The 16,176-nt window shown below is 36.0% G+C and overlaps 1 protein-coding gene across 42 annotated transcripts in view; it reads left to right on the top strand.

The window, feature by feature from the left end:
* LOC125677364 (protein phosphatase 1 regulatory subunit 12A-like) overlaps nucleotides 1–16,176 on the top strand; it is a 96,165-nt gene that overhangs the window by 56,743 nt on the left and 23,246 nt on the right. For 22 of the 42 annotated variants that reach the window (XM_056159496.1, XM_056159485.1, XM_056159481.1 and 19 more), the window contains 4 exons: nucleotides 7,209–7,238; nucleotides 7,281–7,439; nucleotides 8,678–8,793; nucleotides 10,302–10,355. In XM_056159496.1, coding sequence (XP_056015471.1) covers nucleotides 7,209–7,238; nucleotides 7,281–7,439; nucleotides 8,678–8,793; nucleotides 10,302–10,355 — 359 coding nt within the window. Of the gene's footprint in view, nucleotides 1–7,208; nucleotides 7,239–7,280; nucleotides 7,440–8,677; nucleotides 8,794–10,301; nucleotides 10,356–16,176 lie in introns of those variants that run through there. The other 20 variants (XM_056159497.1, XM_056159487.1, XM_056159499.1 and 17 more) reach the window with 3 other exon arrangements.

The raw sequence follows: 16,176 nt of genomic DNA, 5'->3' as shown, positions 1-16,176 counted from the left end.
CTGTCAGGGGAGATCACTGTGGACGCTTTTGATGATACTGATGATTGTGTGGTGTCAATCAAAATATCCATGGGTCCGTTGCGTAATGGATTGAAGATATCCGTTAGACTGTCCAAGTCATCTTCAACATGAGGCAGAATATCGGAAAAACTGTCATCAAGCCCGAGCTCAAGGAAGTCGTCGATCTGAAGAGTGGGGAGTTTGGTGGAGGGAAGATGGAGCAGGGATGGAGAGATGGGCTTCTGATCCACTGCTGTTGCAGGGTTAACGAGCTGGGCACTAATCTCCATTGTGGGAAGTCTTTCAATTCTCTTTCTGACTAACTGGCTTGATAATCAAACTAACTGGAATAATTTCATTCACGGTTACCTTTGATATTTATAGGGAGAGTGGGGTGGTGATTTTTCTGTGATTGGATTAATTTCTGGATAAGTTATCCATAACTATCAGTCCTCTTTTCTGATTGGTTCTTGGTAATCACATGTTTCCCACTGTTAGTTGTGATTGGATAGTGTGTAGTGATTTCGGTTCAAACTTTATAATTACTGTGAGGAGTGTTGGACTGTTGGGGATGACTTGATCACATAGCTTGTGTTGGTGATCCCAGAGTGGGAAGTGTTTGGCACATTGCACACTTAGATAATTAGGGTCATTAATTTTTATCAGTACCTGAATTTCAGTCTGTCACTTTTCAGCTTGGGTGAAACACCTGAACTCTGTCATGTGCTTCTTTTTCTAACATTAATCAAATTTTGCTTGGTGTGTTCAAATTTTGGTTTAAAGTGTTACGTAGCGAACGGTGTATTACTAGAAATTGCTCTGATGAATTATATAACAAGTGTAATAGAATGGAAAGTTGCAGCAAAAATTGAGTCTATTGTATAAAAGAAAAATTGTCCGAGATCGGTCCAAGATACATTTGGTGTGAAGTAGAGAATGCTACATGAAATTCCAATTATAAAACAGGTGGACCAATATATTTGTTCAAAGTTTAGTTGAGCAAATTATTGTTCTTCAAAGTGTATTATTTACAAACAGGTTCTAGATCACTCTTCTTTTACAGTATTACCTTTGTAAACCTATACCTGATATGTATAAAAGGCGCATTTGTCGAATTAGACTATCTTCTCACAATCTTGAAATTGAAACAGGCTGCCATAACAATATATTTAGAGAAAATAGAGTATGTGAATTCTGTAAAAATGACATTGAGGACAAATACCACTTTGTACTAATTTGCCCTCATTATGAGGAACTTCGTCATAAATATATTAAAAAGTATTATTGGCAAAATATTCAAATTTGTACAATTATTAAGTGTTCATAATGTGCATGAAGTTTGTAAAACCTGCAAACGATAGTACTGTTTCACCACCCACCTTCTGGTGAATTATTAAATGTTATCATTTTTAAATGATTTTTATGTCATTATAGACATTGATATGAATTTTCATAAATGTTAATTTATTTGACAAAACAAAGAGAGATAAATCTGTAATTTGGGTTAAAGTTATGCATTTCACTATAGAAATCAATGGAAAACAGAAATTATTTTTCAAACATCTTTCCACCCCAGTGAAACACAAATTCCTTTTTACAAGTATTGTAAATTGTCATATAGGAAAATTACACCAAAACTTTTGTGTTTCACAGGGAGGGGGTCTACAGACCAAAACACAGCAGAATTGTTCACTCTTTTATCAATTGCAAATGAGGTTAAACTATGAAAAAATGTGAAGATTAACCAGTTTTTACTCTGTATTGTAAAGTAACTTGACAAATTAAATGGTCATTTATTGATATCAATAAGCGTTTTGAAATTTGACTGACTTGTCTTATTTCCCTCTCTCCCTGTGGAGAATAGTGAACAATTCCTCTCCATTCTGTCCTTCATTCTGCTACCCTGCTTACCTCTGTCCAGGTATTGAATCCAATTTTATTTATTTCTCTCTCTTCTGTGCTTCTCCATGTTTCTTTAGGTCTGACTCTCCTGCACTTTCCTTCAGGAGTCCATGTGAGTGCTATTCTAGTATGCTTGGTCTTGTCCATTCTCCAAACATGCCCTATCCACCTCCTTTCCCTTACAATACTGCTAATGGGCTCCATTCCTGGTCTCTCCCCCACTGTCTCGTTTCGTACCTTTTGAGGCCAGTATATCTGCAGAATCCTCCTTGGGCTCTTGTGTAGGAAGGTATCCAGGACTGGCACGTCACCCTTTGTCAATTTCCATGTTTCGCTGCCATAGAGTAGAACTGAGACTTCATTGGAATAGAACAATCTTATCTTCGTTTTCTTTCCAATCTGGGAGTTATTCCATATGGCTGTCAGTTTGTTGTAGGTGGATCATGCATGCCCTAATCTCCTCCTGATTTTTTCTGTGGTACCTCCTTTGGTGTTAATGGTGCCTCTGATGTAGATGAAGTTAGTGACATCCTCTGTCTCTTCTGCTGCAGCTGTAAAAGCCTGAGTGTTGTTGACATTAATTCTCATAACTTTAGTTTTTGAGGCATTGATGTTGAGGCCGGTTGATTTGGCATGCCTGACTAGTTTGTTCACTGTTGTCTTCATTTGCTCTCTGGAACTTGTAAGCTGTACAATGTCATCGGCATAGTCAAGATCATGTAGTGTTGATGTCACGTTCCATCTTATGCCTGTTGTGTCACTATTTTTTTTTTCATAATCCAGTCAATAACTAGTAAGAACAGGAATCATGACATATTGCATCCTTGTCTTACTCCAGATTTGATCTTAAACCACTCGGATGTTCGACTTCCAGTGATGACTGCACACACACTCACTGTTATTTTGAAATTTATGGTGTTTAAAGCCTGATTTCAAGGAACAGGTTTTTCTACCCCCTAATCAAAAGTAGAATTATATGATATTACTGGTATACCGGTATATTGCAATATTTCCACTGACGATAATACATCGCAATATGAAAACTGGATACCGGTATATCTTAATATCATTCAACTATATGGAACACACAACGGAAACATTCTCTCATTCCACCATGCAGCTTAGTATGTTGTTTAATTTGCAAAGTAGCATTGTTTACCTCAATCTTTAATACAGGAAACTAATATAGATTGCTAAATGGGAACCAATTATGTAAAACATATATGAGACAGAAGGGATTTTTGGGAAGCTTTAAGATATGTTAAAATTAAAAAGTTGAGGCCCTATATTAAAACTGAAATCAGTACATTATTCACAATGCATTTCTCTTTTTAAATACATATAAATACAGATTTTTTTCTTGCACTATTCTACAATTAGCATTTTGTGTTTTTAACATCTAAGATTATAAACTTACAGTTTAACTATGCACACCAAATACGAGGTTGTAAAAACAGAAAAGCAAAAGCAGTTTTGTTGTTAATTTTTAAATTTTTGTTTCTGTTTTGTTGTTTATGTTTTTACTGAGCAAGTACTCAGTAAAATTATTTCAAGACTTAAGGAGTAAGGTTTTATTCAATAATTGCTTTAAAAACCTTGTTATTTATATGGAATTTGAAAAAGGCAATATATTGCAACATATCTCAATATTTAAATTAAATGTTGCAATATATCGCAATATCATTTTTGCTGGCAGTACCCAACCCTAATCAAAAGGAGTTGTAATTAAGAGCATTTAAGTAAGTAACACTGGTGTTCGAGTTAATAATCAATTACTAATGAAGTCTACTTTTCATTAAAAAAAATTTCATTAGCAAAATTGCAAAGCTTTTTATGATATAGTGTAAAAGTTAAAAATGTAGGCAGGAATTAGAGTGCATAGTTCTTTGTGAAATATTTGTTTTGCACATAAGTTGTGAAAAAACCTTCTTGTATAAAATTTTTTCTCTGTCATTTAAATGTGTACACCTCCAGATAATGCCATTTTTATGAATACATGTAACAGTGATGTAAGATGCATGGTTTAAGGTAGCTCCATCCTCATGTGACTTATCAATATTAATGGTTAAAAGTGGAGAAACTTTATTAATTTCCACTCATTATACTTTATTTTAATAAATAACCATAGAAAATGTATATGTTACCACCTTTTTAAAGATGTCAGACATACAAAAACAGAAGTATACATCAACATCAGAAAATCACACATTTTCGTTAAACAGAATAATAAAAATAGATAAGATCTTGTTGAAATGACAAAATTTAGATATCAACAGTTTTAAAAAACTGCTAATTAATAAATATGTATAGATTAATTGTGGATATTAGGGAAACCAATGTATAATAGACATCCAGTAGAGGAAATTCCAGCATAGGAGTTATTGCCCTTGTCAACATTTTTAAAATCATAAATAATTGATTATCTATGGAAAATATAAACTTTTTCAGTATTATTAGTTTACCAGATATTTTATTATATCCATTGAATAACATTCCCCAGAAAGATATATTTCTATCATGTGCAAAGTTTAATTTATTAAGATTTTTGCAAAAACCTATGACATCACATGAGGATCGATCGACCTTAAGCAATAGAGCAGAGTTCTTGGAAAGTGTCGGTAATGTCGGATTATCCGATAAAAGTAGTAAATGTCCGACACAAATTACTTAATTGTCGGTCCTGATGGCCGATAAAAGATCGGGATCGAAGTCCGTTTTTTACCGGGAAAAATGTCGGCCATATGGCCCATAAATTTTCAAACCGATGCTAAATCCGGCAAGACATTGAAACGTAAATGTGAAGAATCTGTTGTGAGAACTACGAGGAGAAAAGAAACCGGGAATCTGGGAGACAATGACTTTTGTTTGATGCGGTTTTACCTATTACTAGGTGACACCATCTGCTCAAAGTCGCGAGACCAACTACACCCGGGCCAAAGTGAGAGAGAGTAATTTAAACGATTGCAGAGGAAGATGAGAAAGAAGTTGAGAGGAATAGACAGGATAGAGAGAAAAGTGGAGGGTGAGAGAGAAGTGGAGGATGGGACAGAAGTGGAGGATGAGAGAGAAATGGAGCAAAAAAGTGACTCGGTGAATTGAAGAAGATTCAGAGTGTGAGGAAGATGCGAAAGGGTATGAAAGGAGAATTTATGAACGTATAGCTGAGACGGAGATTGAATACAATAACACATTTAGTTATTATAAATAAAATTTATAAAAATCTCAAAAGCAATGCATTTTTTTCTGGACTGACAAAATTTTGTTTGGGCAGACACTATTTCTAACAGTATCGGACCAAATGTCTGACACTTCCAAAGAAATTTCAAGAACTCTGATAGAGTGATGTGCTCAATCTTGTATCAATATCAATTATCCTTTTATTGAGTACTACTCCTATAGTATTTACTGATGGGTTTTTTAGTTATAATGTTTGAGTCCATACTTTTATTTTATTCTTGTAATCATTTATTTTAGCAACTTTTCGAAAATTATTGCATGTACAGTTTATTTTATTTCTTTCTTTTTTTTTTTTTCGGAAAGAATTTTTAGATTGTATCCAAATCATTTATGGCTAAGCTTGTAGTATTAAAAAGAAATGATGTGATAATTGGAATGATCCTAGTAATGTGATAATGAGCATGCAGACTAATTGTCTGATGTCCAGCATCTTAAACAAACAGTGGGCATGAATGATGTTCCTAGTGGATGTCAGTACTGATATGAAATTCATTTTTGACAGGTAAATAATTTTTGTTTTGATTTATACTTGATGATCTCTTGTCATGCTAGTCATTTTGACAGGTAAATAATTTTTGTTTTGATTTATGCTTGATGATCTCTTGTCTTGCTAGTATTTCTGATCAGTGATTGCATCCAAGCTGTGTGTACCCTGTACACTAATACAGGGGTCAGAGCTCTAGAGTTTTGATGATCAATATGAAACTTTTTTTTTGATAGATACATAATCAGATATTAGGTTAGGAATGATACATTGTGTAGATATTAAGCTGATGAGACTGACTACATTGTGTAGATATATAGCGGATGAGACTGACTACATTGTGTAGATATATAGTGGATGAGACTGACTACATTGTGTAGATATATAGCTGGTGAGACTGACTACATTGTGTAGATATATAGCTGATGAGACTGAACATTCTGGCAGAGTGTAGTACACTGTATGAAGAAGACTTCTTTTATAACCTTTCAAATATATTGCTCTTATCTCCAACACCCTGGCAATGCCCATCTTTAAAATTTTATAAATTCTCATATATATTTTTCTCTCTCTGAATGAAGTTTTCTAATATTTCCATGTCTTTGTTTCATTTATATTGTTCATTGAGGCTTTGACCTTTATCACATATCAGAAAAGTTGAGGTATTAAATAGTATTCTGAGTATTACATGAAAATAGCTGAAAGCTAATCAAACATTACATTGAAGTCATGCATTCTTACAGTTTTAACATGTCCCCTGAAGAAGACTTCTTTTATAACCTTTCAAATATATTGCTCTTATCTCCAACACCCTGGCAATGCCCATCTTTAAAATTTTATAAATTCTCATATATATTTTTCTCTCTCTGAATGAAGTTTTCTAATATTTCCATGTCTTTGTTTCATTTATATTGTTCATTGAGGCTTTGACCTTTATCACATATCAGAAAAGTTGAGGTATTAAATAGTATTCTGAGTATTACATGAAAATAGCTGAAAGCTAATCAAACATTACATTGAAGTCATGCATTCTTACAGTTTTAACATGTCCCCTGAAGAAGACTTCTTTTATAACCTTTCAAATATATTGCTCTTATCTCCAACACCCTGGCAATGCCCATCTTTAAAATTTTATAAATTCTCATATATATTTTTCTCTCTCTGAATGAAGTTTTCTAATATTTCCATGTCTTTGTTTCATTTATATTGTTCATTGAGGCTTTGACCTTTATCACATATCAGAAAAGTTGAGGTATTAAATAGTATTCTGAGTATTACATGAAAATAGCTGAAAGCTAATCAAACATTACATTGAAGTCATGCATTCTTACAGTTTTAACATGTCCCCTGTCTCTCTCTCTCTCCCCCCCCCCCCCCCCCCCCCCCCCAGACACACACTCTCCATTAAATCAAGCAAGAACTCAAATTTATTTACTAGTTCCTGTTCTGAATTTGCTTATTTATATATTTTAATATGTACTATATCTATATATGTTGTTGTACTTGTAGTGTATATACAGAGGATAATGTGCTATATCTGTAGGTGATTGCATGGTTACTTTCAGTACTTTGATTGTATTTGTAGTGTATATACAGAGGATAATGTGCTATATCTGTAAGTGTTTAGATACTTTCAGTACTTTGATTTTATTTGTAGTGTATACACGGAGAGACAGAAGTGAGAGGAATGCTGTATCATTAGCCGACCCATCGTCCTCGAGTCTAGGAACTAGTACGGGATTATCCAGGTCACAGTCTCTACGGAACCGTATACGTAATGGGGAGCTAGAGAGTCGAACCGAGGAGAAATCCAATGGTATGTATACATGATTAATGGGGAGCTAGAGAGTCGAACCGAGGAGAAATCCAATGGTATGTATACATGATTAATGGGGAGCTAGAGAGTCGAACCGAGGAGAAATCCAATGGTATGTATACATGATTAATGGGGAGCTAGAGAGTCGAACCGAGGAGAAATCCAATGGTATGTATACATGATTAATGGGGAGCTAGAGAGTCAAACCGAGGAGAAGTCCGATGGTATGTATACATGATTAATGGGGAGCTAGAGAGTTAAATGGAGGAAAAATCCAATCGTATTCAGGGCTCGAAATTGACATATGCCCATTAGTCTGTGACTGATTAAAAGTCTGGTGGACTGACTGACATTTGTTTTAGTCAGTCCGATGGGACTGGTTAATTTTCTGAAGCATCATTTTGGAAAATATACTTATGAAATTTCATACACACATTTGGCATGTTTCTGTAGATATCAGATGAATCTGATTCGTAAATATAAATCCCACATATAAGTGTTACAATATTGTCTGTGGCACATTGAGTTAAATTTCATTTTAATAACATTAACGAAATATGTTTAATTATTTCGGGAAAACTCTGTTGGACTGGTAAATTTTTCTGTGGACTGGTTGAAATTATACCCCATCAGTCCGGCTGGACTGATGACATAAAAAGTTAGCTTCAGGCCCTGGTATTTATAGGACATGGGGAGCTAGAGAGTCAAACAGAGGAAAAATTCAATGATATGTATATGTAATGGGGAGCTAGAGAGTGGAACCAAGAAATACAGTGGTACCTCCACATTGTGAGGTGACATAGAACTGTGTATATTGTGAGGTGACAGACATAGAACTGTGTATATTGTGAGGTGACAGACATAGAACTGTGTATATTGTGAGGTGACAGACATAGAACTGTGTATATTGGAGGGAGAACAACACAAAACTGCATTTCTGATTGTTTGAGAATTGATATCTTATGTTGACCCAATCAAACGATGGTTTACTGATTCAATATAGAATGCAATATAAAGTTGGACAGATACGGTTTTATAACAAATATTTTTCCTCGTGTCGGATAATGCAATCAAACTGATTTCTTAAAATTGTTGCATTATTCCCGAATTTTAATGAAAAGTAGATTTATTGGTTTTGATTTAAAAACTAACAAAAAAATAGAATTAGCATGATTACTAAGACAGAGAGGTGTGGTAGCTGTTATATATACACAGTAATAAGGGCTTTATATTCACAGACTCCGATGGAAAAGGTGGAGATCGGGACAGTCGCCGGGAGTCATCTGCTCTTGCTAGACGGAGGCGGAGAAATGAACGTCGGTCGACTGGAATCGTATCCTATGACAACAAAGATGTGAGTTTAAATCATATCATAGAAAGGGGTGGGGATCAAAATGACGCAGAAAGGGGTGGATCTAACAGACTTAGAGAGTGGTGGGGATCCAAATGACGTAGAAAGGGGTGGGGATCCAACAGACTTAGAAAGGGGTGGGGATTGAACGGACATACATGTAAAAGTAGAGAGATAGTCTACATTCTGTTTACAAATGTATAGAAATGAGTATGAATTAAGAAACACTGTAAGAATATCAAGAATGTTCAAGTCTCATGTCTTCTCAGATTGAATTTGAAAGTGAATTTGAATTTCAGATATCTACATGTATTTTAGGAACACAAATCATTATTATACCCCCCGCAACAAGTTGGTGGTGGGGGGGGGGGGGTATACTGGAATCGGGTTGTCCGTCTGTCTGTCCGTCTGTAGACGCAATGGTTTCCGGACTCTAAAGCATTATCCTTTCCACCTACCATCACCATATCATATATATGGACTACCCATGGGATGAAGATGTTCCCTATCGATTTTGGGGTCAAAAGGTCAAAGGTCAAGCGCACTGGACATCGAAGTAGCAATATGGTTTCCGGGCTCTAAAGCGTTATCCTTTCCACCTACAGTCACCATATCATACATATGGACTACCCATGGGATGAAGATGTTCCCTATAGATTTTGGGGTCAAAAGGTCAAAGGTCAAGTGCACTGGACATCGAAGTAGCAATATGGTTTCCGGGCTCTAAAGCGTTATCCTTTCCACCTACAGTCACCATATCATACATATGGACTACCCATGGGATGAAGATGTTCCCTATCGATTTTGGGGTCAAAAGGTCAAAGGTCAAGCGCACTGAACATCGAAGTAGCAATATGGTTTCCGGACTTTAAAGCGTTATCCTTTCCACCTACAGTCACCATATCATACATATGGACTACCCATGGGATGAAGATGTTCCCTATCGATTTTGGGGTCAAAAGGTCAAAGGTCACGTGCACTGGACATCGAAGTAGCAATATGGTTTCTGGGCTCTAAAGCGTTATCCTTGCCACCTACAGTTACCATATCTTACATATGGACTACCCATGGGATGAAGATGTTACCTATCGATTTTGGGGTCAAAGGTCATGCGCACTGGACATCGAAGTAGCAATATGGTTCAGTTTGTCATGCCATTTGTTTTTTACATTCAGAAAAGAGGTAGTTTATACCAACACCCTTTGGGAGATTGGGGTAAGCGGGGGGTATTCTTAGTGAGCATTGCTCACAGTACCTCTTGTTCTTGATTAAGAAATGTCAGTTTTGAATATGTATAGCTTAAATCGTTTTTCAGTTTATATGGTTTACATCATGCAATTTCAAGTTGGTAGGGCTTACGTCAGATAAAGTTGGTAGGGGTACGTCAGGTTAAGTCAATAGGGTTACATCAGATTAAGTCGATAGGGCTTACATCAATTCTGATTTATTTAGCTAACATCTATCTTTATTCAGCTTTGATCAATTTGTACGTGGCTTGCATCATTTTACAGGAAGAAGAAGACAAAGAAAAGGAAGAAGAGGCGAAGGAATCTGTCGAGGACAAGGTGAGTTCGTAACTAATATAATTAGATCTGTCCGTCTAGGACAGTGTGAGTCCGTAACTAATATAATTAGATCTGTCTGTCTAGGAGAGGGTGAGTCCGTAACTGATATAATTAGATCTGTCTGAGACGCACCTCGAGATCAGTGATAAAAATATAATTAGAATTGTCTGAGACACACCTCGAGATCAGTGATAAAAATATAATTAGATCTGTCTGAGATGCACCTCGAGATCAGTGATAAAAATATAATTAGAATTTTCTGAGACGCACCTCGAGATCAGTGATAAAAATACAATTAGAATTGTCTGAGATGCATCTCGAGATCAGTGATAAAAATACAATTAGAATTGTCTGAGACGCACCTCGAGATCAGTGATAAAAATACAATTAGAATTGTCTGAGATGCACCTCGAGATCAGTGATAAAAATACAAGTAGAATTGTCTGAGACACACCTCGAGATCAGTGATAAAAATACAATTAGATCTGTCTGAGACACACCTCGAGATCAGCGATAAAAATACAAGTAGAATTGTCTGAGACACACCTCGAGATCAGTGTTAAAAATATAATTAGATCTGTCTGAGATGCACCTCGAGATCAGTGATAAAAATGCTCACTGATTATATTCAACAAAGGACTCAGTCCTTCATCCTGGGTATCAAGTGCTTGTGAGTCTGTCATAAAACATGGATAGATTTGATACAACAAGTGATATAGTACTGATATAGTACTGACTGATATAGTACTGATGTAGTACTGACTGATGTAGTACTGACTGATAAATTACTGACTGATGTAGTACTGACTGATATAGTACTGACTGATATAGTACTGACTGACATAGTACTGATGTAGTACTGACTGATGTAGTACTGACTGATATAGTACTGTTGTAGTACTGACTGATGTAGTACTGACTGATGTAGTACTGACTGATGTAGTACTGACTGATGCAGTACTGACTGATATTGTACTGATGAAGTACTGACTGATATAGTACTGATGTAGTACTGACTGATGTAGTACTGACTGATGTAGTACTGACTGATATAGTACTGACTGATATTGTACTGATGAAGTACTGACTGATATACTACTGATGTAGTACTGACTGATGTAGTACTGACTGATATAGTACTGACTGATGTAGTACTGACTGATATAGTACTGTTGTAGTACTGACTGATATAGTACTGACTGATGTAGTACTGACTGATGTAGTACTGACTGATGTAGTACTGACTGATATAGTACTGACTGATATTGTACTGATGAAGTACTGACTGATATAGTACTGATGTAGTACTGACTGATGTAGTACTGACTGATATAGTACTGACTGACATAGTACTGATGTAGTACTGACTGATGTAGTACTGACTGATATAGTACTGTTGTAGTACTGACTGATGTAGTACTGACTGATGTAGTACTGACTGATGTAGTACTGACTGATGTAGTACTGACTGATATTGTACTGATGAAGTACTGACTGATATAGTACTGATGTAGTACTGACTGATGTAGTACTGACTGATGTAGTACTGACTGATATAGTACTGACTGATATTGTACTGATGAAGTACTGACTGATATAGTACTGATGTAGTACTGACTGATGTAAGTACTGACTGATGTAGTACTGATGTAGTACTGACTGATATAGTACTGTTGTAGTACTGACTGATGTAGTACTGACTGATCTACTTCTGTTGTAGTACTGACTGATATAGTACTGACTGATGTAGTACTGACTGATGTAATACTGACTGATATAGTACTGACTGATATAGTACTGACTGATATTGTACTGATGTAGTACTGACTGATGTAGTACTGACTGATATAGTACTGATGTAGTACTGACTGATGTAGTACTGACTGATGTAGTACTGACTGACATAGTACTGACTGATGTAGTACTGACTGATGTAGTACTGATATAGTACTGACTGACATAGTACTGACTGATATAGTACTGTTGTAGTACTGACTGATGTAGTACTGACTGATATAGTACTGACTGATGTAGTACTGACTGATATAGTACTGATGTAGTACTGACTGATGTAGTACTGACTGATGTAGTACTGACTGACATAGTACTGTTGTAGTACTGACTGATATAGTACTGATGTAGTACTGACTAATATAGTACTGACTGATGAAGTACTGACTGATATAGTACTGATATAGTACTGACTGATGTAGTACTGACTGATGTAGTACTGACTGATGTAGTACTGTTGTAGTACTGACTGATATAGTACTGTTGTAGTTCTGACTGATGTAGTACTGACTGATATAGTACTGTTGGAGTACTGACTGATGTAGTACTGATATAGTACTGACTGATATAGTACTGATATAGTACTGACTGATATAGTACTGACTGATGTAGTACTGACTAATGTAGTACTGACTGATGAAGTACTGACTGATATAGTACTGATGTAGTACTGACTGATGTAGTACTGACTGATGTAGTACTGACTGACATAGTACTGTTGTAGTACTGACTGATATAGTACTGTTGTAGTACTGACTGATGTAGTACTGACTGATATAGTACTGTTGGAGTACTGACTGATGTAGTACTGACTGATATAGTACTGTTGTAGTACTGACTGCTATAGTACTGACTGATATAGTACTGACTGATATAGTACTGATGTAGTACTGACTGATATAGTACTGTTGTAGTACTGACTGATGTAGTACTGACTGATGTAGTACTGACTGACATAGTACTGTTGTAGTACTGACTGATATAGTACTGTTGTAGTACTGACTGATGTAGTACTGACTGATATAGTACTGTTGGAGTACTGACTGATGTAGTACTGACTGATATAGTACTGTTGTAGTACTGACTGATATAGTACTGTTGTAGTACTGACTGATGTAGTACTGACTGATGTAGTACTGACTGATGTAGTACTGACTGACATAGTACTGATGTAGTACTGACTGATGTAGTACTGACTGATATAGTACTGACTGATGTAGTACTGACTGATGTAGTACTGACTGATATAGTACTGTTGTAGTACTGACTGATGAAGTACTGACTGATATAGTACTGTTGTAGTACTGACTGATGAAGTACTGACTGATATAGTACTGATGTAGTACTGACTGATAGAGTACTGACTGATATAGTACTGTTGTAGTACTGACTGACATAGTACTGTTGTAGTACTGACTGATATAGTACTGTTGTAGTACTGACTGACATAGTACTGATGTAGTACTGACTGATGTAGTACTGACTGATATAGTACTGACTGATATAGTAGTGTTGTAGTACTGACTGATGTAGTACTGACTGATATAGTACTGTTGTAGTACTGACTGATGTAGTACTGACTGATATAGTACTGTTGTAGTACTGACTGATGTAGTACTGACTGATATAGTACTGTTGTAGTACTGACTGATATAGTACTGACTGATATAGTACTGTTGTAGTACTGACTAATGTAGTACTGACTGATATAGTACTGATGTAGTACTGACTGATGTAGTACTGACTGATGTAGTACTGACTGATGTAGTACTGACTGATATAGTACTGACTGATATAGTACTGTTGTAGTACTGACTGATGTAGTACTGACTGATGTAGTACTGACTGATATAGTACTGACTGACATAGTACTGTTGTAGTACTGACTGATATAGTACTGACTGATATAGTACTGATGTAGTACTGACTGATGTAGTACTGACTGATGTAGTACTGACTGATGTAGTACTGACTGATATAGTACTGATGTAGTACTGACTGATGTAGTACTGACTGATGTAGTACTGACTGATATAGTACTATTGTAGTACTGACTGATGTAGTACTGACTGATATAGTACTGTTGGAGTACTGACTGATGTAGTACTGACTGATATAGTACTGTTGTAGTACTGACTGATATAGTACTGACTGACATAGTACTGTTGTAGTACTGACTGATGTAGTACTGACTGATGTAGTACTGACTGATGTAGTACTGACTGATGTAGTACTGACTGATATAGTACTGACTGATATAGTACTGTTGTAGTACTGACTGATGTAGTACTGACTGATGTAGTACTGACTGATATAGTACTGATGTAGTACTGACTGATATAGTACTGACTGATGTAGTACTGACTGATATAGTACTGACTGATGTAGTACTGACTGATGTAGTACTGACTGATATTGTACTGATGAAGTACTGACTGATATAGTACTGATATAGTACTGACTGATGTAGTACTGACTGATGTAGTACTGACTGATATAGTACTGACTGATGTAGTACTGACTGATATTGTACTGATGAAGTACTGACTGATATAGTACTGATGTAGTACTGACTGATGTAGTACTGACTGATATAGTACTGACTGATGTAGTACTGACTGATGTAGTACTGACTGATATTGTACTGATGAAGTACTGACTGATATAGTACTGATGTAGTACTGACTGATGTAGTACTGACTGATATAGTACTGACTGATATAGTACTGACTGATGTAGTACTGACTGATGTAGTACTGACTGATATTGTACTGATGAAGTACTGACTCATATAGTACTGATGTAGTACTGACTGATGTAGTACTGACTGATATAGTACTGACTGATGTAGTACTGACTGATATAGTACTGACTGATGTAGTACTGACTGATATAGTACTGACTGATATAGTACTGATGTAGTACTGACTGATGTAGTACTGACTGATATAGTACTGTTGTAGTACTGACTGATGTAGTACTGACTGATATAGTACTGATGTAGTACTGACTGATGTAGTACTGACTGATGTGGTACTGACTGATATAGTACTGACTGATGTAGTACTGACTGATATAGTACTGATGTAGTACTGACTGATGTAGTACTGATGTAGTACTGACTGATGTAGTACTGACTGATGTAGTACTGACTGATATAGTACTGATGTAGTACTGACTGATATAGTACTGATGTAGTACTGACTGGTATAGTACTGATGTAGTACTGACTGATGTAGTACTGACTGATGTAGTACTGATGTAGTACTGACTGATGTAGTACTGACTGATGTAGTATTGATGTAGTACTGACTGATATAGTACTGACTGATGTAGTACTGTAGTACTGACTGATGTAGTACTGACTGATATAGTACTGACTGATGTAGTACTGACTGATGTAGTACTGACTGATGTAGTACTGACTGATATTGTACTGATGAAGTACTGACTGATATAGTGCTGATGTAGTACTGACTGATAGAGTACTGACTGATGTAGTACTGACTGATATAGTACTGATGTAGCACTGATGTGGTGTAGGAGGCAGTCAGAAATTTTGGAAATGAGGGATTTTTTAATCTGAGCGTATCATATTTGTCTGATTGCATGAAAATGCAGATTTTGTTGTGTCAAGCAATCGGAGGAAATGTCCGCCCCTGAGGATTGTTGCGCTATGAGGCCACTATTTTTTGAGCTATGAGGAGTCTATTTTGGCCCAAAGGAATGTTCAGGTGTGAGGCCTCTAGTTTTTTCCCTGAGGAATGTTAACCATTTAGGCCTTTATAGTTTGGCCCTGAGGAATATTAAGCTGTGGCATATTCCATTCAATGTGGATAATCTCTCCTGTAGATGGGTTTCTAGAAGAGTTTGGTACATAATAAAGAGAGAGGTGATGTTCAATTTTAAATCTTTCATTTTTCATTACTTCAGACATTTGTGTGTGTTTTCTGTTTCTGCAGTATCACTTATAAACAAGGATACCATTTATTTTGTTTACAAAACATGTATATATATATATATATATATA

The sequence above is a fragment of the Ostrea edulis genome, chromosome 3 (assembly GCF_947568905.1).
Source record: "Ostrea edulis chromosome 3, xbOstEdul1.1, whole genome shotgun sequence".
NCBI lineage: Eukaryota > Metazoa > Mollusca > Bivalvia > Ostreida > Ostreidae > Ostrea > Ostrea edulis.
This window is presented reverse-complemented; position numbering and strand designations above follow the sequence as displayed.